This window comes from Podarcis bocagei, assembly GCF_964188305.1.
Source record: "Podarcis bocagei genome assembly, chromosome: 1".
NCBI lineage: Eukaryota > Metazoa > Chordata > Lepidosauria > Squamata > Lacertidae > Podarcis > Podarcis bocagei.
Window position 1 is genome coordinate 32,245,786 of NC_138125.1, and position 25,110 is coordinate 32,270,895.

Here is a 25,110-nt window from a genome sequence, read left to right on the forward strand (position 1 = left end):
CGTCACGCTGGCCACGTGACCCGGAAGTGTCTCCGGACAGCGCTGGCTCCCGGCCTCTTAAGCAAGATGGGCGCACAACCCCAGAGTCAGACACGACTGGCCCGTACGGGCAGGGGTGTCTTTACCTTTACTTTATATCAGAGGGGGAGGCATCTGAAGGGAGCACTTGAGACAAAAGGATGGCTCAGAGAGTGCCAGCTCACTTTTCAGCTCAGCGTTCCTTATCCCTCAAGTGAATGACCCTACTCTTTGTAAGCCTCTAGTTCTTAGTGTCGCCACTGCTGCAAATGAGCGCCACCTGTTTAGGGTCTGGCCATTCAGCCACCATCGACCGACTTCACAAAGTATACACAAAACCCTCACGTGCGATAAAACTAACGGGGCAAGATACTGAACAAAGCAGAAGGCATGAAAGGTGGGTAAGTAAAAGTTAACATTTACTGAGAGATACAGGACTGAGTATTATGAAGGAGGACATACATGGATGGACATGGCAGTGGAGCCCATGGGAAGGGCACAGGCCCATTTCCCAGCATGCCGAGGGAAAAGAAGGCCCGTTGCCGAACAAGTAACACAATGGAGATAACTGTGGCATATGTATTTTGTAACAAAGAGACCAGAATAACATACATTTCTATGGGATCACATCTAGTGATTATATAAATCCATATAGAGACTGCTGTATAAAAACAAAACTTTATAAAAATATAAAAAAGTGTAAAAATGTGCATTTTTTAAAAGCATGGCCTGGACAGCTGGGCTGTAAACATTATACTGAGGGTGTGCTTGTGGGGGCGCCTGCGCCACAGTGCCACAGGCAGGCCCAGCGATGAGGCAGGACTTGTGTCAAGTGTTTGCCGTTCTTGGTTTCTTTCTGGGGAGAGGGCAGAGGCAGGGTCCCAAAGGAGCAGAGGCTTGCGCAGCTCAGCCTGCTGCCAGCTTCCTCCTACCCTAGTTCTTACTAGTGTTCCAACCTCGTGTCCATGCTGATTGCCAACCAGGAGCTGTAGGGAGAGGGATGGCGGGGAAGCCACAGCGCTACCTCCCAGCATCCCTACCCGCAACGCATTCCAGATTTGAGATGCTCTGCAATGGGTGGGGAGCTGGAAAATCCTCCTCCTCCTCTGCAGCAGCTGCCACGCCCCCTTGTGTTGAGCCTTACAACTGCAGCCACAGCTCCCCCTCTGAGCGTTTCTGTTGTGGCCGTTCTCCTCCATCCCCTCTATTTGGTTGGAGTGTGCAATCCCCAAGGAAGCTCACTGTGTTCTGGTTGCACCCATCTCTGGTGCGCAGTCCTTCGTACAGTACATGGAAGAGAGGCGCTCCAAGGTCCCCGGTTTTTGTCTTTTTTTGCCGCCTACGTTCTTCTGGCCCACCGGGCCCCTCTCACTTCTTCTCCAGCTGCTCGAGCAGGGGGTTGGCCTCGTTCTCTGGGGTTTTGACACTGTCTGTCCGCACAATGCAGGTGGGGCGGTGGCGGTTCAGCATCAGGATCAGCTGCTGCCTCTCTTGTTTCAGCTCCTCGATCTGGGCCTTCAGCTCCGCATTCATGAGCTCCAGGCGTTCAGATTCCTAAGCAGGAACCAGAGAGACAAAGGGGGGGGGTTAATTTCTTGACCATTGCATTCAGGAGCCCCAGCATCACCTGACACACACACAACTGTCACATGCAGGGGTCCTCTCCAGCTTCTTTCTGCAGCAACAGGGAGCCGGTAGCCCTGCCAACATTGCTGGACTGCAGTTCCCATCCGCACCAGCCTACATGACCAATGATCACGGGTGAAGGGAGTTGTAGTCCAGCAATGACTGCAGGGCAGGACTGGACTTGTAAAAGGGTATTGGGAAATGATCCATAATGAATTGGGGGGAAATGTTTAAAAGTACTTCCCCCCCCCCCCAAAAAAAACACCCAGAGTCCTTTCTGTTGGGGATAATTCAGACTGAAATTCCCAGGTGTTAAAAAAGGCTATTTATGTATGCTACAACTGCGGCCTGTGTTTCGTTAGCCCAAAAATGGAAAACGAGTGAGGTCCCAACCAAAGAAGAATGGCAACTTACCGTATTTTTCGCCCTATAGGACGCACTTTTTCCCCTCCAAAAATGAAGGGGAAATGTGTGTGCGTCCTGTGGGACGAATGCAGGCTTTCGCTGAAGCCTGGAGAGCGAGAGGGGTCGGTGCGCACCAACCCCTCTCGCTCTCCAGGCTTCAGGAAGCTCTGCGCAACCCTCGGGAGACCGGCTCCGAGGGTTGCGCAGAGCTGCCTGCAGTCCTGGGACACAACGCAGCTCTGCGCGGCCACCGGGAGCCGGGGGCAAAGCTCCTCTCCGCTCCCGGTGGCCGCGCAGAGCTGCCTGCAGTCCTGGGACCAGCGCAGCTCTGCGCCGCCATCCGGAGCGGGGCGCTAAGTCCCGCCCCGCTCCGGATGGCGGCCCAGAGCTGCCTGCCGTCCCGGGACCAGCGCAGCTCTGCGCCACCATCCGGAGCGGGGCGCTAAGTCCTGCCCCGCTCCGGATGGCGGTGCAGAGCTGCCTGCCGTCCCGGGACCAGCGCAGCTCTGCGCCACCATCCGGAGCGGGGCGCTAAGTCCCGCCCCGCTCCGGATGGCGGCCCAGAGCTGCCTGCCGTCCCGGGACCAGCGCAGCTCTGCGCCGCCATCCGGAGCGGGGCACTAAGTCCCGCCCCGCTCCGGATGGCGGCCCAGAGCTGCCTGCCGTCCCGGGACCAGCGCAGCTCTGCGCCACCATCCGGAGCGGGGCGCTAAGTCCTGCCCCGCTCCGGATGGCGGTGCAGAGCTGCCTGCCGTCCCGGGACCAGTGCAGCTCTGCGCCACCATCCGGAGCGGGGCGCTAAGTCCTGCCCCGCTCCGGATGGCGGCGCAGAGCTGCCTGCAGTCCCGGGATCAGCGCACTTCTCCCCATCGCCAGCCCCACAAGCTCGGGGGACAGCGGGGAGGCAGAGCATGCCTTCCCACTGTTCCCCAACCTGGTTCTTCCAGCCCCGCACCTGGGGGGGGAAATAATTTTTTTTTCTTTATTTCCCCCCCAAAAAAACTAGGTGCGTCCTATGGGCCGGAGCGTCCTATGGGGCGCAAAATACGGTAAGTTGACAGAATATGCACAACTTGCACACCTAACACAGAATAAGAGAACAAGAACAACATACGTTTAAAGAAGATTGGAAAACGTTCATTGAATATATGGGAAATAATTGTGTACAGCAAAAAACGCTGGCAGCATTAAGATAAATTCAACAGTGTAAATAAGTTTTGATGGATGCAATAATGGAATACTGATTGGTATAGTTCTTGTAAAATATGCAGGGATTTGTGATATGTAAAATGAACCATGGAAAGAGAAGAAGGGAAGCCATTGATATCTTAAGGATGTAAAATGAGTATTTTAAATTGTAGAACAAAAAATTTAATAAAAATTATATATATATAAATGACGACTGCAGGGCCACAGGTTCTCCACCTCTGCCTTACTGGATTCGTACCCTAGTTGTTCATTGTTCACACCTCACGCAGAGGAGTAAAACAAGAGCTTCCAACGAAATGGGATTTCCTCTTTAAAAGAAAATATGATGAAAATGATGTACAGATGGTATATCACTCCTGTTAAAATAGCAAAAATGTACAAAACTAGCAACAAATGTTGGAAATGCAAAGAAAAAGAGGTAACATTCTATCATATGTGGTGGGAATGCAAAAAGGTGAAATGCTTCTAGGAGATGATATATAATGAGTTGGAAAAAATGTTGAAATATGCATTTACAAAGAAACCAGAAGCATTCTTATTGGGGATGGTGGGAAGTGAAATAAATAGAAAAGAATGTAAGCTTTTTTCATATGCAGTAACAGCAGCTAGAATACTTTTGGCCCAAAAATGGAAGCAAGAAGAATTGCCGACGATTGAAGAATGGAGGATGAAGCTAATGGACTATGCAGAATTAGACAAACTAATAGGAAGGATCCGAAACCGGCGGGACCAGAAATTTACCGAAGACTGGAGTAAATTTACGAATTATATGAAAAGTATTTGTGATGATCAGATTACATTTGCAGGTTTGCAAGAAGTTCTGTGAGGAGTATTGTTAGAAATATTGTAAAAATGGAAAAGGGGAGATGATACGTTAAGAGAGGTAAAGACAATATAAAATTAAGTAAAGCATAAAAAGTGGGTAAGACGGAAGATCATCAGAGGTGCTGAAGTCCAATAAGATTGTTTTTGTAACAATTTGTGTGGTATGTTTTATAATCTGTATGTTAAAATTAATAAAAATGTATATAAAAAAAGAAAAGAAATGGGATTTCCTCAAGATATTTCTACCCATCTTAAAAGCATGCTCTGGGCAAGAAAATGAAGCTGTGGAGAGGCAGACGTCCTCGTGCTGGCAGTGAGAAAGAGAGAGGGGAGAGGAGGAATGTACTCACCCGCTGCAGAAACTCTGTCCTCTCCTTCTTCTTGTTCCGACACCGAGCAGCTGCTACCTTGTTCTTCTCTCGGCGCCTTTTCCTCCTTTCTTCTTCTTCATCTAGCTAAAGGGAAAGGCACAGGCACACCATTACAACCAGACAAAAGAAGCAGAAAAGGCAATGCGACAGCCTCCTTGAAAGAAGCTCAGGACAAAACCTCGGTACACGCCTCTTGCATGTAGCTCTTTGGTTAAGTCCCAGTCCAGGCCTGCAGAACCCTAGCTATAAAACCACAAGGTTGTTCTCCCGCAGGGTCCTCCTTTGATACCAGGTCACCGTAGTCTTCCCAGGATTATCTGTTAGGAAAACATTCTTCAAGAAACAGATAAAAGTTCCTGGAAGCTTTAAAGAAGGTTCCAGAGTTTTCTTTAGTGTGTGGGAGTAGCACTCTTGGCTTGACCGGTGTCAGCTGGAGGTGCAAATAAAGGGAGGAAGTTGCAAGCTGCAATTCCAGGACAAGGAAAGCACACACACACCCTGAGTTTACTGAGCTGGAGAGATATAGATGGCATGTTTGTATATATTTGTTGTTTTTTTTATAATCATATTTATTAAAATTTCCAATAATGACAGAATAGAAAAAATAGAAAAGATAAAGAAAAGAGAGAAAAAGAAAGACCAATTTTAAACCCTTATTTTCATAACCTTCCTTCTGGGACTCCCTCCTTCCCCTCCCGACTGTATTCCCCTTTCCCTAAGTTGGTTCCACAAGTTCTCATTCCCAATTTAAACCTAATATGTTGTACCTATTAGCCAATTTAAATTACAATCTTAACATCACTCCTCATCTTTAACAAAATAGAAAAAAGATTTCCCCCCCAAAATCTACCCCGTTTCCTTCCACGAATTCCCCCTTTTTTTCCAAAACGTGTTAAATCAAAATACCAAAGTTATATAGAAAGATAAAAGATAAAAGATAGAAGAAGATTCAAAAAGTTGGTTACATAGCCTTTGGATTCTAAAATTCCCCCTCCCTTCCCCGGTTTAGATTCCCCATGTCCATCAGTCTGTATGTTGTCGGCCTGGAGGTCTCAAGTCCACAGCCAAATTTTTCCTCAATCCATCTTGCCGGTTTTCTTTAAATTTACGTGTTTTGATGCTGTTAACTTCAAAAATCCAGTCTAATAGAGGCCTTTAATTTCCTTTGGTCGCAGTTGCTCCTCCCATTGTTCTTTCCGTGGCGTAGTTGGTCCTTTGCTCTTTTATTTCTTACTTTCTCAGGTTTCTGTCTTGTTCAGCTGCAAAACCATTCTTATTCCGAAATCTAGTATCTCTACAGAGGTTTGTTATTCAGGAACAAAAACTTACGTCCAGTTCCTACCTTGCTTCAATAGAAAAATTCTATTGTGTTGTCACCTCTGTAGACAAAACAATATTTCAGTTTAGCTGCTTTCCCAGAAGATAAGACCTGTACACATCCCGGAGTAGTTTTCCACATACGCCACTTGTAATGTCCCAAAGCCCCTCTAGGGGGGTTGCAGTAACTTTGTATCCTCTAATCCAAAAGTCAAGTTGTTGTTTCTTTTCCCCCCCGGCATTTTGTATCCATATTTATGTCCAATTGTAACAAAATTTACCAGCAAAATACTTGTAGCAAAGTCCTCTTTATATTCTCAAGATTTGACAGCTACTTTGACAGCTGTCAAATTCTCCATCTCTCTCCGCCAGGTTCTCCGAATCGCCCCGGTTCCCAGGGGGGGGGGTTGCCTTTTCCCTCTCACCCTCGACTTTTCTCCTCCAGCACAATTCTTGTAGTATCCCATCGTGGAATTGATGCTTTTTGTCAGCAATAAGCTTCTGAATCGATCTTGGTTTCTCAGTCCTTGTTTTAGCATGTTTACAATCAGGGAGGGGACTGACTTCCTTTTTAGATCCCCCCCGCTCGTGCCGAATCCGAAAAAAAATTCCTTTTTTTCTCTTTTTATACCCGGTTACCCAATTACTCACGGGTTGTTGTTAAATGGCCGAATTTCCAATGGAAGAAGCCAGCGCTCTCCGACGAATGGCATGCGGCTGCGCTCGGCAGGGGAAGCGATAGACTCACAGCACCACGCCGCTCCCCGGCACCCGATCCGTAGCCTTTAAAAAGGCTCCTTCACGAGTCGGGAGGGCGCTAACGGTACCAGCCGAGTCCCCATGTCCACGGGCTCCGTGCCCGTGGTTTTTAAGGGTCCCCGCGTCGCCGGCGCGGTAGGACCCAGCCCCTGCCGAGCAGACTCCCTCCGGAGCTCGGAGGGAGTCCGCCATTCGGCGATGGCGCCAACCCGGAAGTCTGCATGTTTGTATATATTTGTAATACAAATGCTTGCGTGGCCAGTCAAGAAATAAAGACGCTCTTGACTGAGGACTTTGACTATGGCGACTGCTCTTGCCGTCTGCCTCCGGGGGAATTCTCTGCTATAAACAGTAAGAAGAGGTCTTCTCAAGGTGCCACCACACAAGCAGAAAGCGCAGGCGAAGTGTGTGGGCGGTAACCTCCATTACTATTTGCCCTCCCTTCCCGGCTGTGTCAGTGCTTACTACTGCTGGCGCCTTTCAACCTGCCTTCGCTCCTCTGCTGGCCAACGCAGTCAAAATCCTTTATCACTTTCTGTCTTACTGCATTTTTCTGCCAATGACCACCCTGACTTGTGGTGCAATCCCATTCATGTCCATGCAAAATGGAGCTTCCAGGTGCATGTGAACAGAATTGTAGCCTTGAGGCGCTTTGCCAAGATTGCAGCTTGTAGTTGACTCTGGCCCTAGGTTTAATCTAGGAGGTGCACTGGCAGGAGCCAGCATAACATGTCCCACTAGTGCAGTGGGATTTGTACCCCTCTTCCCTGAGTGTGCCCCCCAAAAATTGGCTCTGGAGTGTCTCAAGAACCCCCAGGACAGCACATGGGGGGGGGGGCAAATCCCATTTCATCGTTCTGTTGGGCAAGCTGACAGAATAAACAGAACAGTGTTGAATTCCTCTTTCCAAGAGTGGTTTCACATGGAGGCAAGCACATAACACTGACCTACTGAGCACAAAATATTTTTTAGATGCTGCATAATTTTGAATATTAGGGAAGGGATGGAAAACCTGTGGGCGTCCAGTTCCCATCTGCTTCAGCTACCATGACCCATGATCAGGGATGGAGGACCACAGATTCCCCATCCCTGGGTGAGAAAGCCCATATATTTGCAATTCGTTTTCATTTCAGTTCCAACATTGGTACTCGCTATGCCTACCAGTGTGGTTGCTCAAGAGCGAACAGGCAAGATCCCCACTGGTCTTTTCAAAGGCTTTATTCTTGGTCCAAAAACATTTACAGTGCAGAACGTCTCAATTCCACGTCTTGCTCGGTCACTAGCAGAATCTGAGAGTGAGCAGTCCTTAAACTTTCCCCAGCAGAGTAGTCTCTTGACCCCCATCTGACGCCTCCCCTCTCTGTGCGTAAACCTACTGCGCAGAGAGGGTGTGGCTAAAGGGGGACCTGCTCCCCCCCGCCTTGCTCATGCACGATGTCTTGGCTCTCTCTTGCATCCTCCTGGCTCTCTCTTGCATCCTCCAAGCCCTGCATCCCTTCCCCACTAGAGGCGGGGCTTCCCTCCTCCTCGGTGGAAGTGCTGCTTCTCACGATCTTTGGAGGCTCCCTATAGCCCAGCTGCCCTTCCACCTCTGGCCTCTGAGCTGATGGCAGTTCCCTGACAGTACTTATAGCACTTGCTAATTCGTAAAGAAGTCTTAACCTCCGCTCCTGAACAAAACATCTATTTGGTATCCAAACTCTTGAGGAAAGAGCAAATTAATCTACCTTTTCCCCCTCTGCTAATCAAAATAATCATAAATTACACTAACTGTAAAATAAATAATATTCATATTGTTTATTTTAAACTCTTTGCATCTCCAGGAGGCTAGTCCGAGCTTCCTGAATGGCATCAGTGAAGAGTGGCATCATCTGGGCTTCTTGTAGGCTTAGGGATGCTCTCTCCAGACTAGAGCATGGAGCCTTTAGGAACAACAGAAAGTATCCAAGGCTATCAAAAGATTAAGTGATTAAATTTAATTGGCTTAGAAGATAGATTAAATACAAACTACACCATTTCCCAAATCCTCAATGCGTGTGCCATTTTGAGGATAACAGAAGAAATGAAAGCTCTCTTGAGGGTGAGAAAACTTATAGTTGCATAAATAAAAGTCATCACTAATTACTTGAAAGAAATACCAACCCTCATCTTTTTATAATAACTTACAGATGTTAGGAGGGAGATTGGGGGTGGGGCTGAAACTAAAAAGACCACTAGCTTGACTAATTAATGGTTAAGCTTGACTAATAATGCAAGCCTATGCGCACTTACTTGTGAGTAAGTTCCACTGAATGCCGTAGGAATTACATATACCGTATTTTTCGCCCCATAGGACGCTCCGTCCCATAGGACGCACCTAGTTTTTTGGGGGGGAAATAAAGGGGGGGGAAATTCCCTTTATTTCCCCCCCAAAAGCAGGTCGGGGAAACAGAACCAGGTCGAGGAACAGCGGGATGGCGGCGCTGCGCCTCCCTGCTGTCCCCCGAGCTTGTGGGGCTGGCCGATGTCTGCCCCGCGCGAGGGGCGCTCTGCATCAGGGCGCCCCCCCTGCGGGGCCGGCAGGCTGCTATCCGCAGCGTGGGGATCCTTGCCGGAGTTCCCGGCAAGGCTCCCCACGCTGCGGATGTCTGCCTGGCGAGGGGGGCGCTCTGCTTCAGGACGCCCCGCCCGCCGGGCGGCAGGCTGCTATCCGCAGCCTAGACATCCCTGCCGGACCTCCCGTAGGGCTGCCTAGGCTGCGGATGTGTTCCTGAAGCCTGGAGAGCGAGAGGGGTCGGTGCGCACCAACCCCTCTCGCTCTCCAAGCTTCAGCAAAAGCCTGCATTCGCCCCATAGGACGCACCCAGATTTCCCCTTCATTTTTGGAGGGGAAAAAGTGTGTCCTATAGGGCGAAAAATACGGTATATGAGATTATCTACAGGGCCATTTTATTACAGTGGTACCTCAGGTTAAGTACTTAATTCGTTCCGGATATCCGTTCTTAACCTGAAACTGTTCTTAACCTGAGACACCACTTTAGCTAATGGGGCCTCCAGCTGCCGTCGCGCTGCTGCCGCACGATTTCTATTCTCATCCTGAAGCAAAGTTCTTAACCCGAGGTACTATTTCTGAATTAGCGGAGTCTGTAACCTGAAGCATCTGTAACTTGAAGCGTCTGTAACCCGAGGTACCACTATATACACATCCTACTCTTCCTCCAAGAAGCTTATGGCAACATGTGTGGTCCTCCCTCTCCCCTCTTTTGTCCTCAAAACAACCCTGTGGGGTAGGTTAGGCTGAGATATACATGACTGGCTGAGGCTCACCAAGTGAACTTAATAGCTGAGATGAATAGATAGGCCTGAAGCACATCTAAAGAACATGGGTCTCAGTTGCTCAAGTTCAAGCCACTAATCACTCTGCCATGCTGGTTCCCTCTAGAGCTATTCCGGTACTACTAGTAGAGGTGGTGAGATTTGAATTGGGACTTCCAGGCTCACAGCTCATACTCTTGGCTGTGACATTAGCTCTTTAGTGATTAAGCATTTGTTGACCAATCTGACAATTAATTGCAGAAAGCTGGTAGGATGGACCAATATTTCCTTAAAGCAGTTTTGCAATTTCTTGAGAAAGAGGCTGGCTATGTTTGGATGCAACATTAAACCATAAATCACGGTTAAGCAAATTAGGCTCTGCATGCAGCTCAAGCTCTTCTGCTTACTCTTCCCTTTCTCCAGAAGAGAAAGAAACCATGCCTGGCTCCGCATTATCTTCAGGCTAACCACAATCTGAAACCAAGGTTTGTTCTTGGCTCCATGGTGGTGCTTTGCTGGAAGAAACAAAGGACAAGGGCCAATTAAGACGTGGCACCAAGCCAGCCAATCTAGGGCTTGTTTCCCTGCTTGATCGATGGTTTGTTTCCCCACTCGACTTAGGGAGAAGTGAAGTGTGAACTGAATGCACAAGCCTGCAGCCTGGGCACACACTAATTTGCTTAACCACAACTTCTGGCTTCTGAACGCAGCCAATGTACGGACCCAAACACACTGAACATAAAATGCAAGATTGTATTTCAATAGGTTCACAAGTACCTTTGGGACAAGCCCCTGCCCCCCACGTTCCCTGTGGCTTTTCATACAAAATTAAGGCCACGTTCATACCACACATTTAAAGCACTATGACACCACTTTAAACAGTCATGGCTTCCCTCAAAGAATTCTGGGAGCTGTAGTTTGCTAAGGGTACTGAGAGGAGACCCCTATTCTCCTCCCAGAGCTACAATTCACAGAGCTCTCTGGGAAGAGGGATTGATTGTTAAACCAACAAGTTCATTAATCAGTTGGTTGTTAGCAGGGAGTGGTAGTCAGATGAATGTAAGGTAGCCTTTCTAATGTTTATCCAGGATGGGGATAAGACGGAAATTGTAGCCAGGTTTCTGCAGCACGCAATGAGGATCCGTCAATGTTATACAAGAGTATTTTAAATGCTAGATGCCGATTTTGCCAAGTGATTTTATTGCACTGAACCTTTAGGAATTTTGTCTATATGCCAATAAAGGTTTGAGATTGAGATGAGTATAATGTAAAAAGTAAACATCATAAAATTCATAGCTTCTTATATAAAAAGAAGAGTCAGTATAAAAACAGCAGTCAGTAGTGCCCCAGTTTCCAATGGCCGACACCTCAACAACAACAACAAAAAGGGAAAAAAGAAAGGTTCAACAAAACTAGAGGTGTGCAGCACACACACATGCCCAAAATTTGCAGCTATGTTTGTTTTCAAAGTTGTACTAGGGGCTAGAGTTACAGTTCATGGTAGCTGACTTGTTCGATTCTCATTTTGGTAGGGTGTGTGTGTGTGTGTGTGTGTGTGTGTGTGTGTGTGTAAAGGCCTGTGAACACCATTCCTTATGGACAGCACAAAGGAATTAGCATACAGAAACAGCTGGCACCTGACAGGCCCTTTTTGAAACTCACCTCACTTTTCACTGGCTGGGGCCTCTTGCCCAGTTTAACCTCCAAGAAATGTAGTGGCGAAATCATGGCCCCGATGTTGCGAATGTCAGCATACTTCAGCTCTTCCGCTGTCAAGGTGGTACCGGGCAGCCCTGTTAAGGGGCCAAGGCCAGGCAGAGCGCCAGCTGTGAGGGATGGATCTGGAATCTGCCCGGGCATCATAGCAGGCTATGCAATCCCACAGCCTGGAGAAGAGAAAGAGAAAACCACACATTACTATGGGAATCTGACCAATGATAATCCAAAAAGGCAAAACAAATCATTCTGAAATCTTAAGGAAAGAGAGTGTAGATGAGTAACATGATTTGTCTGTCTCTGCTTAAATGTCTCGTCTCAGGAAATCCAAACTATACCACATTGGAATCCTTGCGTACAATGTGGCAGAGACATCTTCCTAGAATGTCACCCAGAGACTTTGGAGGAAAATCAAGGATAGAGAACCTTTGGCATTGCAAGTGCTGATGAACTACAACTCCTATCCTCCCTAGCCATTAGCCATGTTTGTTGGAGCTGATGGGAGTTGCAGCTCAGCAACATTTTGGAGGACCAAAGATTCCCCACCCCTGATCTAGAGGAACATGAAGAATTCCTACCTGCTTCACAGGGAAATAGCTACAAAAAGAAAACATTCTATCAAGGAGCCAGGTTGACCCAGATAAGCTAACATGCAAAGTCATGATAATTAGATATTTGCATATGTTTACGTAAGGCGAGAAGCCTTTATCACTGCTAAGTAAAGGGTGAAGAAGGTCAGTGGACAGAAAAAGAGGTAATTATTGACTCCTATGCCAAAGGGCAATAAAAGAAGCTTTATGGAGTTAACGCTTTAACAGACAGGAGGCAATGATTATCTAATGCAGGACTCAGCAATAATTATGAGCTTAAGGAGGAAGGCAAAATGGCAAGAAAGAAGTTAGCCAGTTAGTTACACAGATTGCTTAAGACTAGGAAGTAGTGCGTCTCTCTAGATAAAACCTGTAAGACAAATGATCAACCTGAATGCAAATGGTAAATATAAGGGTGTCACCACAGAAACAAACATCCTTCCCATATCCTATTTGGTTATGTTGCTGAGAGCAGCCCGCCACAGGAAGATTAGTGATAATTTCTCACAAAATACCACCTTAGATAACTTCGGCTAAAAACCTACAATGAAAACAGGAAGTAAAATAAAAATTAACTTCATGGCCAGGAATAGTGATTCTACGTGGAGACTGAAAAAAACCACAAAGACTTCACCTGCGATCACAATCTCCACATGAGAAAATGAAAGGGAACAACTAACTAACTTTCCACATGGAGTGAAAGCTAAGAAACACAGAGTGATGTATTTTCTTCTTTAGAAAGAAGAAAATTCTTTAGAAAGAAGAAAATTAGTCTGAAATTAAGATAGAGGCCTGCTGACTGGCCGAAAGCATCGCAGGATCTACTTGATAAAAATTAATTGCCATTAATACTATTTGATGTGACTGAGAATACATGCAACACTTTCTAAAGAACATAGAAGAGGTAAGACAAGTCAAATTTTAAGGGTTACCACTGGGCACTACATATAAATAGCATTTCATAGAACCTCAGAACACCAGGCAGAATCCAGCAAAAAATTAAGTACAAAGCACACTGATATGTCATTAGTTTCAATACAGCTCAGGTCAACATACCTCCAGAGTTAAGTACACAAACAACATAATCCTGTTTACTGGAAATAATGGGCAACTAGGTACTTAAAAGATTTGGGGCACAGGCCCATAAAGTACAAAACTGCATATGCCCATTTAGAAATGATTACTGGAATTGAATTTTTCACAGAAGGCAAACCAAACCTGTCCATCCAATTAACCTCAAATCAAGTATTTTTTATCAATGAATTTTCAGCCCTCCACCCCAAATCAGTAGCTCCTTTTCAATTACAATTTACAATGATTACGAACAGGTTTGAGAAAAATGCAGGGTGGATGACAAAAGTAATCAAAGCCTCTTCACAAACACGCTAGTCTAAAAATGGCTTTTACGCCAAAATGGAGATTCAAAAAGTTTGACAGCACGCTAATCAAAGTTAAATAAGCCAAGGTCCAATCAGGGGGTTGGGGTCCACCCTAATTAATCACTTACACAGATCCAACTCCAAAATTCAATCAATTCCCCTTCAGTTAATTGCCCCTATTCAATCTTCATTAACTCTATTAATTAAATTCAAAATAAAACAAAGCTCTCAAGATGGTAGCCACCAGGCAGTGGTGGTCTTTGTCATTTTTTAAATAAATAATTAACTGAAGTGTCAGTAAACAGACTATTTCGAGGGTCACAGAAGTTGTAAATTTTTGAGACTCACTTTCTTTCTATGCTTGTAAGGTGTTTTAAACATTGTTTTTAACATTGCATTTTCATTGTTGTAACGTGCCCTGCTACTTTAGGAGGGAGGGTGTGCAAATAAATAAATAATAATAAGTTGATTAATTCATAGATAAATTAAAATCAATACTTTATAGACTAAAAAGCTGTTATCAGTCACTAGATCTAATGCAGCTGTCTCAGCGCAATTCTCTGCATTCACATTCCAGGGTGTTCAAATACAGCTTGCTCCCAAGTACATGCAGGGGTGGCCCGGCCCGTTTTGCTGCCAAAGTCTCACTTTCCAGGGTCATGCAACAGCGGCAGGCTTCCTATGAGATCTCATGAGATCTTGCAGAGATCTTGCAGGATCTCACCAGGAGCTGCTGCCACCGTTTCGCCTCGCTTCTCCAGCAGCCACAGCAAGGGCACCCATGGGTGCGCTGTTCTGTGGGATTCTGTCTCTGCTCGCCTCATGGGTGAGCTGGTCCTAAGTTTAGGATTACAGTGGTACCTCAGGTTAAGAACTTAATTCGTTCAGAAGGTCCGTTCTTAACATGAAACTGTTCTTAACCTGAGGTACCACTTTAGCTAATGGGGCCTCCTGCTGCCGCCGCACGATTTCTGTTCTCATCCTGAAGCAAAGTTCTTAACCCGAGATACTATTTCTGGGTTAGCGGAGTCTGTAACCTGAAGCGTCTGTAACCCAAGGTACCACTGTATAGCCTTGGCTTCTTTTTATCAACTGTGTTCATGATAAATACACTTTTGCCCTCTAGAAATCAGGCAATTACTGTACTAATTCTACAGACACCACCGTGGGTGTCATATTGCCGCCTTTCGTATTTTGGAATAATCTTTGTATTCCCCAGAACACAAAGTTGAGCGATTTTTGAAGGGTTTTTTGGGGGGAGAGGAGTTCTCCACTTCCCCACATTTGTGTTCTTGTAGCCTTTTAAAAAGAAATAAACAACTTGGGGAAACCTGCTACCTCTCTGATAGCAATCAAACTTGTCTTTATCCAGAATCGTGCAGGTGATCTCCTCCCTCCCCTGTGTGCTACTACATGCACAGTTTACAAACCCTGTCATTTCTCTCTCAACTCTATATACGAGATGTGTGCTTCTTGTATGGGATAACAGCGGCCAGAATCTTAGGAGCAAGAAATTGGAAAAATACAGCAATACCTAACATGGCGGATTGGTAAATCCTAATGGTAGAATACCTGCAGCTAGCAAAGACGAGAGGATTAGAGGCCAAACAAAACAAATAGTCTATAAGGATTGGAGAATTTTTAAAGAATACTTAAAAAAATACGGTATAAAAGGAAACTTCTTGGCAGAATTAGACTGAACCTTGCATTGTATAAATATAAGTTTGTAGGGAAGTTAACAGAAACTATATAAGAAATATGTAACTGCGGTATAAGATAACCAACAGATAAAGTACAGCAAGACTAATTGGAAGTCATTTTTAATTTATTGTTTTACAAGTTTTACAATCGTTCACATCATTGGGAGTACAAAGGATGTTAGTTATCATAATTGTGTTGTTTCACATATTGCTACTGTCTGATTGTCAATTTATAGTTTGTTTGTTTGTTTGTTTGTTTGTTTGCCTGTTTGCTTTCCTGGCATAAATGTATCTCTTTTAAAACAATAAAGATATATACATTCAACAACAACAAAAAGAGATGTGTGCTTCTGTGGCTGCCAAGCGCACCTATAGGGCACAGACTGGATTAAGATGTTATGGGCTGGATACAGCTAGTGGGTCCTGCAAGCAAAAGCCTACACGAGGATTTTGCAACAGGGCTTTCCCCCAACTTCTCCTCCTCCTGCCCCCTGCCAAATTGGCGGGACAAGGTAGGTGGGTTGGAAAACCCCAGAACAGTGGCTGTGGGGACGGTGGGAGAGGGCAGAAGGCAGGGATGTTGACAGTAGGTTGAGCCAGAATCAATGGCAAGAGGGCCTAAACACAAAGAGGCAAAGTCAACTAATTCCGGTTCAAAAGGGCTCATTCAGATTTCCTTTTGCGCTGTGTTTTCCAGGCACAGGTACGCACTCTAAAGCTGTGTGTCCAAGCGTGTGGTTTTTTTGTTGTCGTTTCCTGACGCTTTCCCTGGGAAAATCCACGTTTTACCGCTGAATCAGAGCAAACGGCAATCCATGCGAAACCCTATTGGTGTCTCCTTCGATTTAGTGAGGAAACGCTGCTTTTCCCAGGGAAGGCCCCGAGCCGAAAATTGGATATGGAGCTTTAAAGTGCAGGCCTGTGCCTAAAAACAAAGGGAAGTCTGGATGGGCCCTCATTTGACTCGTTTTGCCCCAATCCTCCTCTCAGCTGAGTTCTACAAAAGCAACATGGAGGCCAAGGAAGCAAGGTGGACGGGGGTTGGCTGAGCTTAGTGGGACAGTACCCCACTTGCCCAACAGGCCCTTCTCCATTGAGGAGTCTTCTTTATGCTCCCTCAGGACAGAACTGTGCTGTTTTATGCTTAGCATTCTGGGAAATGCCTGGGGGAAATGATATGGCACATTATCGAAATCAGGAGATATGATTTGCAGTAAGCTAACCTTTACGCGGGTGGCGCTGTGGGTTAAACCACAGAGCCTAGGACTTGCCGATCAGAAGGTCGGCGGTTCGAATCCCCGCGATGGGGTGAGCTCCCGTTGCTCGGTCCCTGCTCCTGCCAACCTAGCAGTTCGAAAGCACGTCAAAGTGCAAGTAGATAAATAGATACCGCTCCAGCGGGAAGGTAAGCGGCGTTTCCGTGTGCTGCTCTGGTTCACCAGAAGCAGCTTCATCATGCTGGCCACATGACCCGGAAGCTGTACACTGGCTCCTTCAGCCAATAAAGCGAGATGAGTGCCGCAACCCCAGAGTCTGTTCAAAACTCCTTAGACACATTGTTAACATCTCACATTTTGTTATAACGATTTAATTTCTGACTTATTTATAGCGGGCTTTGCTTGTGTGTAGACCCACCCCAGGTTTCAGGGCATTTTTGTAATCTGCCTAGAAACATCAAGCCCTTAATTAATTATGTGGTAAAACACGGAAGGGAGCTGGAATGCATGTGTGACTCTTTCCTGCCAGCTGAAATGCAGGGCCTGCTTCCTGTAGAGGGAAACTAAGAATCTTGATTTGCCTCAGATGTCTGTTCACTTTCGCTAGGTTGGCAAGAGCAACACGCGCGCGCGCACACACACACACATACACACAGTATCTCACAACCTGCCATATTGGCAATTTTAAATACCGTAAATAAAAAGAAATTAAAAGAAAATCTGGCCAAAGGTGGGCCAGAGTTAATTCATAGTACATTGCGTCTGCCATATGGTAGGCAGTTATTAAGATTAGCCCACTTACATCTTGGTTTGTATAGCATGAAGCCTGCTAAGGACAGTAGGAAAGTGTCATATATCAGGCCAGACTAGTTGTCCATCTTGCCTGCTTGTGACCAGCAACAGCTCTCTAGGATCACGTCACCTGCTAGTTAGGGCTCAATACATTTTGTCACCTGAGGCAAATCACAAAATGGCACCCCTCTCCCTGCCAGGGAAGAAGCAGTAAGTGAAGAGCTACATCAGGAACAAGGAGGAAATAAGAATTGACATCAGGATCTGCTGTCCCTGTTGATTCTGCTGCCTGAGGTGGTTCCTTTACCTTGCCTCATGGGTGCGTCAGCTCTGCTGCCAGCCGATCCTTTTAAAGGTGATGCCCAGGATTGGAGCTGGTGTCTCCTAACAGCAAGGCATGTGCTCTACCACATATTCAGTGACAAAGCACCTTCTTTGCATGCAAAAGGTCTCAAAAGTTCAATCCCCAGCATCTCCAGGTAGGATTGGGAAGGATTCCTGTCTGAAAACTTGGAGAACGACTGCCAGTCAGTGTTGGCAATATGGAGCTAGATGGACTCGGTATAAGGGCAGCTTTCTATGCAATCCCTATGGGATGGCAGCTGATTTAAAGCACATCTGAAGCCTGCCTGTGCTTTTCTTACCAAAACTGCCTTTTAAAACCTCTTCATGAGGCCCTGGATTCCAGAATGCATTCCTGCTGTGGAAATGCCATTTTAAAAAGTGGTTTTGAATGGAAATACAGAGGCGGGTTCACCTCATGCCTTCCTTTCAGTTGTGTCCCTCTCCACCTTTACAGCAATCTGGCAGCAGATTCCTTTCTGACACATGGACCTGGGGCTGTCATGTCTATTTTGGCCCCAAGAGGATCAACACACACACCTCTGATAGAAAAGCCCATTTGGAGGCAACAAGTCTTTTAATAGAGCATTGCTCCAGAATCATCTGGAGGCAGAAAAATACGAGTATCCCCTTTCCAGGTTAGAATTTATTCTGGAAGTGAATGGTAACTTTTCCAGTGTGCGAGGAGGAAAATTTAATTTAAATACTCTCTCTTTTTTTTAATGGCCTCTATTATTGTTGAATTATTAATGGTATTTTTATGCCACCCTTTCTCATAATTGAGCTCAGGGCAGATGGAACCTCAGAACCTCCAAGTCGCCTAAGTTTCAGAACAGATTTTGTTGCTCACCTTGCCAACTCAGGCCTAATTCATACTTACCTGGGTTGAAGAACCTGTCGCCCTCTAGATGAAAGTTGGGAGTCCAAAATCATCTGGATGGCCACAGGCTCCCCCATGCCTTCTGTAGAACATTTTCACACATTGGAGCAGCAAGCACATATTCCCCCTATTGGAGCACATGCATGACCTCCCTCACCCCTCTTCTCTATTGGAAGAGAGAATGGTTGCACAACTGTCTGAAGCCACCAGAACCAGCCCTCCACACTGGCCAGGTTTATGTGTACAATGGAGAGGAGAACATGCCTGCCTGCAAAGAGGTAAGTGAATGTTCTTCAAATTGGGGTCCTCAGCTGTTGTTGGACTACAACTCCCATCATCCCCAGCTAGCTCGACCAGTGGTCACAGGGATGATGGGAGTTGTAGACCAACAACAGCTGCGGACCCAAGTTTGAGATATATTGATAGACCTTAGTTTACTTTTCAGTGTTCATCAACCGCTTTCTACCTCATCTGCATCCAAAGAAGGAGGTCCTTGCCTACCAACCTTCATGCCAAATAAATTTGGGGCTGGCTCAGAGGTTTTCTGTTCATTGCTAAGGCAGGGGTGGATACTTATAGCAGATTAGGAGCTGGAGCCAATATTCACTCCAAGGTTTACAGGCCTCAGACCCAGCTGCAACATAAGGAAATGTGCTCATAGGTACAGAAAGGCACCAGGTTTCAGATCTTACCACCATTGCTGCCATGACATACAAGACCTTAATGCAGTCTTCTTGCCTACAGGAGTTCTCCAACGGCGTTCCTTCTATCTAGAGCACAGCCAGCATTGCACGATGTCCTTATCAGACATCTTCCCAGGTTCCCTAAACCCTCACAAGGTCTCACTGCCAACACCTGGAACCTCCTAGTCTTCCTTGCTGTGGATGCCTGTTCATCTGGCATCTCCAAGAATGAAAGCAGTGACAAGAGTGAGGCAACTGGAACAACAACATTCTCCTCTTGTCTACTTTCCCGGCCTCTGGAAGGGCCTAGTTGGAGAGCAGCGGTGATACTGGCAAGAAGGAAGCATCTGGGGACATTTCCCTAAGAGCCATCCGAACCCTGGAGCCAAAAGTAATGTAGAGGACGTTTCTTCAAGGCCTTTTAGTTAAATGGTTAGAAACAAGTTACTTCTAGGCTTACTTGACTGATGAAGTTGAACACATTAACAGAAGAACACAACATTTTGGAGGTCCCAGGTCGCAAGGTGGTTAGATTGGTCTCAACTAGGGCCAGGGCCTTTTCAGTACTGGCCCCGACTTGGTGGAACACTCTGTCACAAGAGACTAGGGCCCTGTGGGACTTGACATCTTTCCGCAGGGCCTGCAAGACAGAGCTGTTCTGCCTGGCCTTTGGTTTGGACTCAGTCTGACCCTTATGTTGCCCTCCCCTTATGGTCTTGATCTTTCGGCTACTTTTAAAATGAGGCTGCATTTTAAATTGCATTTTAGCCTGTATTTTAAATTGGTTTCTTTCTTCTTCTTCTTTCTCCCCCTATTATGTTTTTAATGTGATTTTATTGGTGTTAGCCGCCCTGAGCCTGGCTTTGGCCGGGGAGGGCAGGGTATAAATAAAATTTATTATTATTATTATTATTATTATTATTATTATTATTAGATCAGACCAATGGCCCATCTAATTCAACATCCTGTTCTCACAGTGACCAACCAGATGCTTGTGGAAAGCAGGATCTGAGTACAGAGCATTCTCCCCTCCTGTGGTTTTCAGCAACTGATATTCAGAAGCATTACTGCATTATTGCCCAGCCCAGCCATCATAGCTAGTTGCCACCAATCACCTTCTTCTGTCTAATCCTCTTTTAAAGCCGTCTAAGTTGGTGGCCATGACTGGCTCCTGCAGAAGCGAGTTCCACAGTTTAACCACGTGATGTGTAAAGAAGTACTTTCTCACATCTGCCTTGAAACTTCCAACGTTCAGCATCATTATTTCGACACCAGCAAATATACAAGCTCAGCCTAGGATGCCAGCAAAGGAGGGAGGAGGACAAAATCCTAGGGGTGGGGGAGCACCAGGTTGTCTCTTCTGCAGGTAGTGCCATCTTACTTGAGCTAAGACCATTGTGATGCAGACCATACTGCAATGAGGAAGTTGCAAGCATTTGTGAAAGGGATGAGATATTCCCTGCGGGCAATAGCAGCATAAAATGTCAGAGGTTACAGGGCAAAAGGCAGCCAATTTGCATTTCATTTCTCCAGGAATTTCGTTAAACCCTCCAGTGCACGCCAAGTAATCCCCAGACAGCCAACTGTTGCCCCTCGCAAAAAAATAAAAGGGCGGATTTGGACTGCAAGCCCTATGTCCTGTCTCCCCCACCCACGCAAATGGGCATTTTAAACTGTCAGGAACTACACAAAGAATCTGACATCCTAACAACTGGTATCCCAGACGCCCCCACAGGCTCGCAGAGTCCCAGTGGAGATCTCTGGCAAAAGCCTGCAGATAATTTTCATGCAGGCTTCAAGAAACAAGTTGAAAAATTCCTAGCCTGACTCAGTGAAGCATTTGTCTCTGCTAAGCTCTCCAAGCCCCAACACACACACGCACACACTGAGAGAGTTTGGCAGTGGTTGTGTTCCAGGGCTGGTAATACAAGCCATGAAGCAAGCTGCCAAGACAAGCAACAGAATGAGCCAGGCCCCATTTCATTGGCCACCATACGTTGCATATGGCCCTGGAACCAGCCAAGAGAGTGTTCTCACCCACCTTGAGGGCATAGGAGACCCTGTGTTTTCAAATACACCTCCACAGGGCCTTCATTAAAAGGAAAATGGAAACATAATGTGGCTCTTGCTTGCTCTTTTCTCTCTCTCTCTCTCTCTCTCTCTCTCTCTCTCTCTCTCTCTCTCTCTCTTTCTCTCTTGGTATTTCTCCTTCCTCTCAATTTGATCTCCAACCTATTTCTCTACAACCAGAGGCAGAGAGTGGAGGAAAGAGAGAGCTGCTGTATAGAGTGGAGCAGAGGATTGTGGCTTGAATTCCCACTTTATGCCCGACTGCTAAAGCGAGCTGAAGACTGCCTCTGCTTGCTTAAGAGACTCCTTTCCTTTGCAGGTTTAAGAGAACTGGAAGAAGAAGGAACACCCATTGACTAAGCACATTTGCAACACCTGGGTAGCAAAACTACAAGAGCTCAGACTGAGCGGAGATCAGTTCCTTTTGCATTATCACATTGCGCAGACCAATGAAGTGAAGAAGAAAATAAGCTGTCTGCAGAAGAGACCCATCACTCCATGTTGCAAAACAGAATGAAAATCCCTTGGTCCCAGTCATCAACAAAAAAACATACTGCAGTACTTAAGAGAACCTCCCTCCAACCTGGACCCCTCCAGATGGAACGACTGACTATTGGCCATACTGGTCTGAGATGGATGGGAGCTGGAAGTCCAAGTCACCAGGCTAAGCCAAAATTATGCACTTGTTGTTATTTGCCATTTGTGGATCTGGGCCATATATTCATCTTCATGCATTCATCTCCATAGTCATCAGCAAGACTGCTCTATGTGCATAAAAACCTTGCTGACTCAGAATCTCCTTTAAAGTGTAAGAAACAATTTCCTGGGTCATATCAAAAGGGCCATCTAGTTCATTCAGTTTTTCTGTAGCAGCCAGTGAAACACTGACACAAAAAATTGGCTGTCCCAGGAAGATGTGCCTCATGCAAGTCTGCAAAACCATAACCTATATGCCCTCCTTAACATGCCAGAGAAGGCGTGGCTAAAGTAACAGACGTGCCCAAAGCTGTGAAACTTGCAAGCTTGAGAAATTGCTTTTGTAGCTCCTCTAGGCAGCGCCTAATCCTACTGCCTCAGATTAAGTAACAGTGGGGCATCCAAGGATGGCCCAGTCCCAGAGGCGAAACATCTACTCCCACTATCCATTCAGCTTCACACAGATAGGCAAATAGAGGGGGATTGCAGGAGCCGATAATAGGAACACACGACAACAGTGACAACAGAACTGTACAGGAGAGCAGGCACTTCTACCTTGTTCCTTATTATATGGTCAGTGTACATGACTTACCCTTCCCTATCTGCAGCCCCCTGGGCAAATTCAACATGCTCATTGTTTGAAATCTTTCCCATACTGTTGTGGGAATAGAAAAGCCTCCACCAAGCCCATCAAAACTGTCCGCACTCGTGTCTGTTTTCCCTGCCTGTTGTAGCCAGCCTACAGAGCCCACCTTTATCGAAGGCTCCTGGGGGAACTGCTGGGGGAGTGAGGGCCTTGTGAGCTTCTCTGGCATCTCAGTAAAGCGTGTGGCTGGGGACAGGGCAGACAAAACAGAGCAAAAAATGGGAAGGAAGGAGAGAGGTGAGAGATGTGGGGATGCAGAGGGGTGGGGAAAGAGGAGGGGCAGCAAAAGGTGACAGCAAATAAACTCTGGTTGTGCAGAATAAGAGAGGGTTCCCCACATTAAAGGTGCAAGAGAGACAGGAGAGACAAAAAGGGGTTAACAGCAAATATGTTAAAAAGAAAACATTTAAACTGCACCAAAAATATTCCTGTCATCACTTAGTTAACATCAAGCAGCTCTTGAAGTAATCCCGGTTGCACCCACCAGTCACCTCTGACCTGGGGCACCTTATGCATGCACGTGCACATGATCAAGCATGCACCCCCACACACCCCATGCCCCCTTCTTGCAGCATACTCTAATCCAGGGATGAGGAGGTTTGATCCTCCACAGACTGGGCTACAGCACCCTTCATCCCTGGCCACTGACCACACTGGCTGGGGCTGATAAGACTTGGAGTCAAACAACATGTGATTCTTAATCTCTGGGTTATGGGTTCGAGCCCCATATTGGGCAAAGATTCCTGCACTGCAGAGGGTTGGACTAGATGACCCTCGTGGTCCCTTCCAACTCTACAATTCAATACAACGTGTGGAGGGCCAGTTTCCCTAGCCATGCTCCAGTCCAGCCTTTCCCAACCTGGTACCCTCCATACATTTTGGACCACAACTCCCATCATCTGGAGGGCTCCAGGTTGGGAAAGCCTGCTCCAATCTACCTACTGATTATTTTAAGATTCTCCTACATAGGCCTTGGTGCATCAAGTTTTATTAGTCTACCTTCAGGCCCTTTTCCAGCCCAAAATTCTGGGTCACAATGAAGTGCTAGGAGAGCACCCCATTGGCACCCGAAGGAGAAACCAGCAAGGGAGAAAACTTCCGACGGATCCTTGAGGTTCCTACACAAACATCCATGCTGTAATAACTCCGCATCAATTAATCCAGAGTAACTACAGCCCCGCGGTTCTGCCTTCAATCACGAAATCCATCAGATCATGTTACAACAATTCCCCAATTGCCCCACAGAATGCCCTGGAGCTGCAAAGAAGTCGCGCTCTTTAGTCACCCGGACTATCAGAAGGGCAGGAGGGCCAAAGGCAGCGGTAAGGCTCGCGTAATCCGGTAACGAAAGGACCCCGGCCGATGCGTAATGGGCTGCGAGCCCCGGGAGAAGCTTGCGCTCCACGCGCGCTCTGCGTTCCGGAGCAGAGGCAGGCCCAGCCGGATCAGCCCAAAGTCAGGTCCGAGGATGATCGCAGCCCTCGCGCGCGGCCAGCCCGGAGCACCGCCTCCGAGAGAGGGCTCCCGCGGTCCCGACCCCCCGCGCCCGCCCGCCCGCCCCATCTCTGTACCCACCGAGCTGACGGCAAAGGTGCCCCCGGGGCCCGGCTGCAGCGGGAGGCGGGTTGCGCGCTCAGCTCCCCTGCAGCCGCCCAGCTCCGGGAGCGGCTGTCGGCCTGTCTCTGCAGGCCCGTCGTGCCGAGCGCAGTCCGGTCCCGGGAGGTGTCTCCGCGGCCCCGGGGACGCCTGGGCGGCTGCAGCCCCCGCCGCCGCCACTGCCAGTCGACTCTCTCCCTCGCCGTCCCTCCCGCAGGCTCTGTCGGACGGCTGGGTGGGTTGCATCAGCTCCAGTTATATAGCGGCCCCTGGGCTGCGGGGAGGGGTCGGGAATGCGGAACCGGCCGGGCTGCCAGCTCCAGACGTCAAGGTGGGAGGAGAAGAGGGGACCGCAGAGGAGGAGAGCGCAGGCCGGGGGGGCGGGACCACTTCCACGGGCAACGCGCGGAGGATCGCTCGCCTGTTCCCGCCGCCTCCGACTTTCCTCCTTGCAGAAGACAAGAGGCCGGATCTCAGCCCCGGAGCCGGGGATCAGCAGCGCAGACGCAAGCCAAGGCATACATAATGGGAGTGGGCGACTCTGAGCATGTGCAGAATGCCTGCCTGCAACTTTTCGTTGCGTAACATAGCTGGGGAAAGGCGGCGAGAGGGCTTCCAGGTCAAAGGGCGTGACTTCCAGGCGGGCTTCAACCCCAGGATCTCCTTCCCTTTTTTTTTAGAAAGAAAGCGCGGGACTGGGGAAGGGGCGGCCGGGGAGCTTCACTAGTGGCTCGTGGTGATGATGCAGCGCAAGTCTTGGTCTTCATGGTATGGATGACAGCACGGAGGTGGTTCGCCATCCAACCAGAAAACACAACACGCAATTTTGAGCGCCAGTGTGATGCCAGGAGACACGCGCAGCCAAGGGATAGGAAAAAGATAGATGTCCTACAGGGCATGTCCGAAGCAAGATGCTACACAGATCAGGGATAGGGAACCTGTCCTCGTCCTTCTATTGTTGGATGGCAACTGCCATCAG

At 47.4% G+C, this 25,110-nt stretch overlaps 1 protein-coding gene across 1 annotated transcript; it reads right to left on the minus strand.

The window, feature by feature from the left end:
* Positions 1-420: 420 nt before the first annotated feature.
* On the minus strand, positions 421-24,498 carry JDP2 (Jun dimerization protein 2). The gene is made up of 4 exons (XM_081174668.1): positions 24,111-24,498; positions 11,487-11,710; positions 4,434-4,538; positions 421-1,572 (listed from the first exon to the last, which is right to left on the minus strand). The coding sequence occupies exons 2-4, from the start codon at positions 11,685-11,687 to the stop codon at positions 1,387-1,389; spliced, it is 492 nt and encodes a 163-aa protein (XP_081030794.1). The 5' UTR covers positions 11,688-11,710; positions 24,111-24,498; the 3' UTR covers positions 421-1,386.
* Between the last annotated feature and the right edge of the window lie 612 nt (positions 24,499-25,110).

What these genes read in the sequence shown, in the direction of transcription:
- JDP2 (XM_081174668.1), bottom strand. Translation starts at nt 11,687, where the DNA reads ATGATGCCCGGGCAGATTCCAGATCCATCCCTCACAGCTGGCGCTCTG. An exon ending in CCCAGCCAGTGAAAAGTGAG is followed by an intron (nt 4,539 to 11,486) that starts GTGAGTTTCAAA and finishes CTTTCCCTTTAG; the next exon opens with CTAGATGAAGAAGAAGAAAG. An exon ending in GGACAGAGTTTCTGCAGCGG is followed by an intron (nt 1,573 to 4,433) that starts GTGAGTACATTC and finishes GTTCCTGCTTAG; the next exon opens with GAATCTGAACGCCTGGAGCT.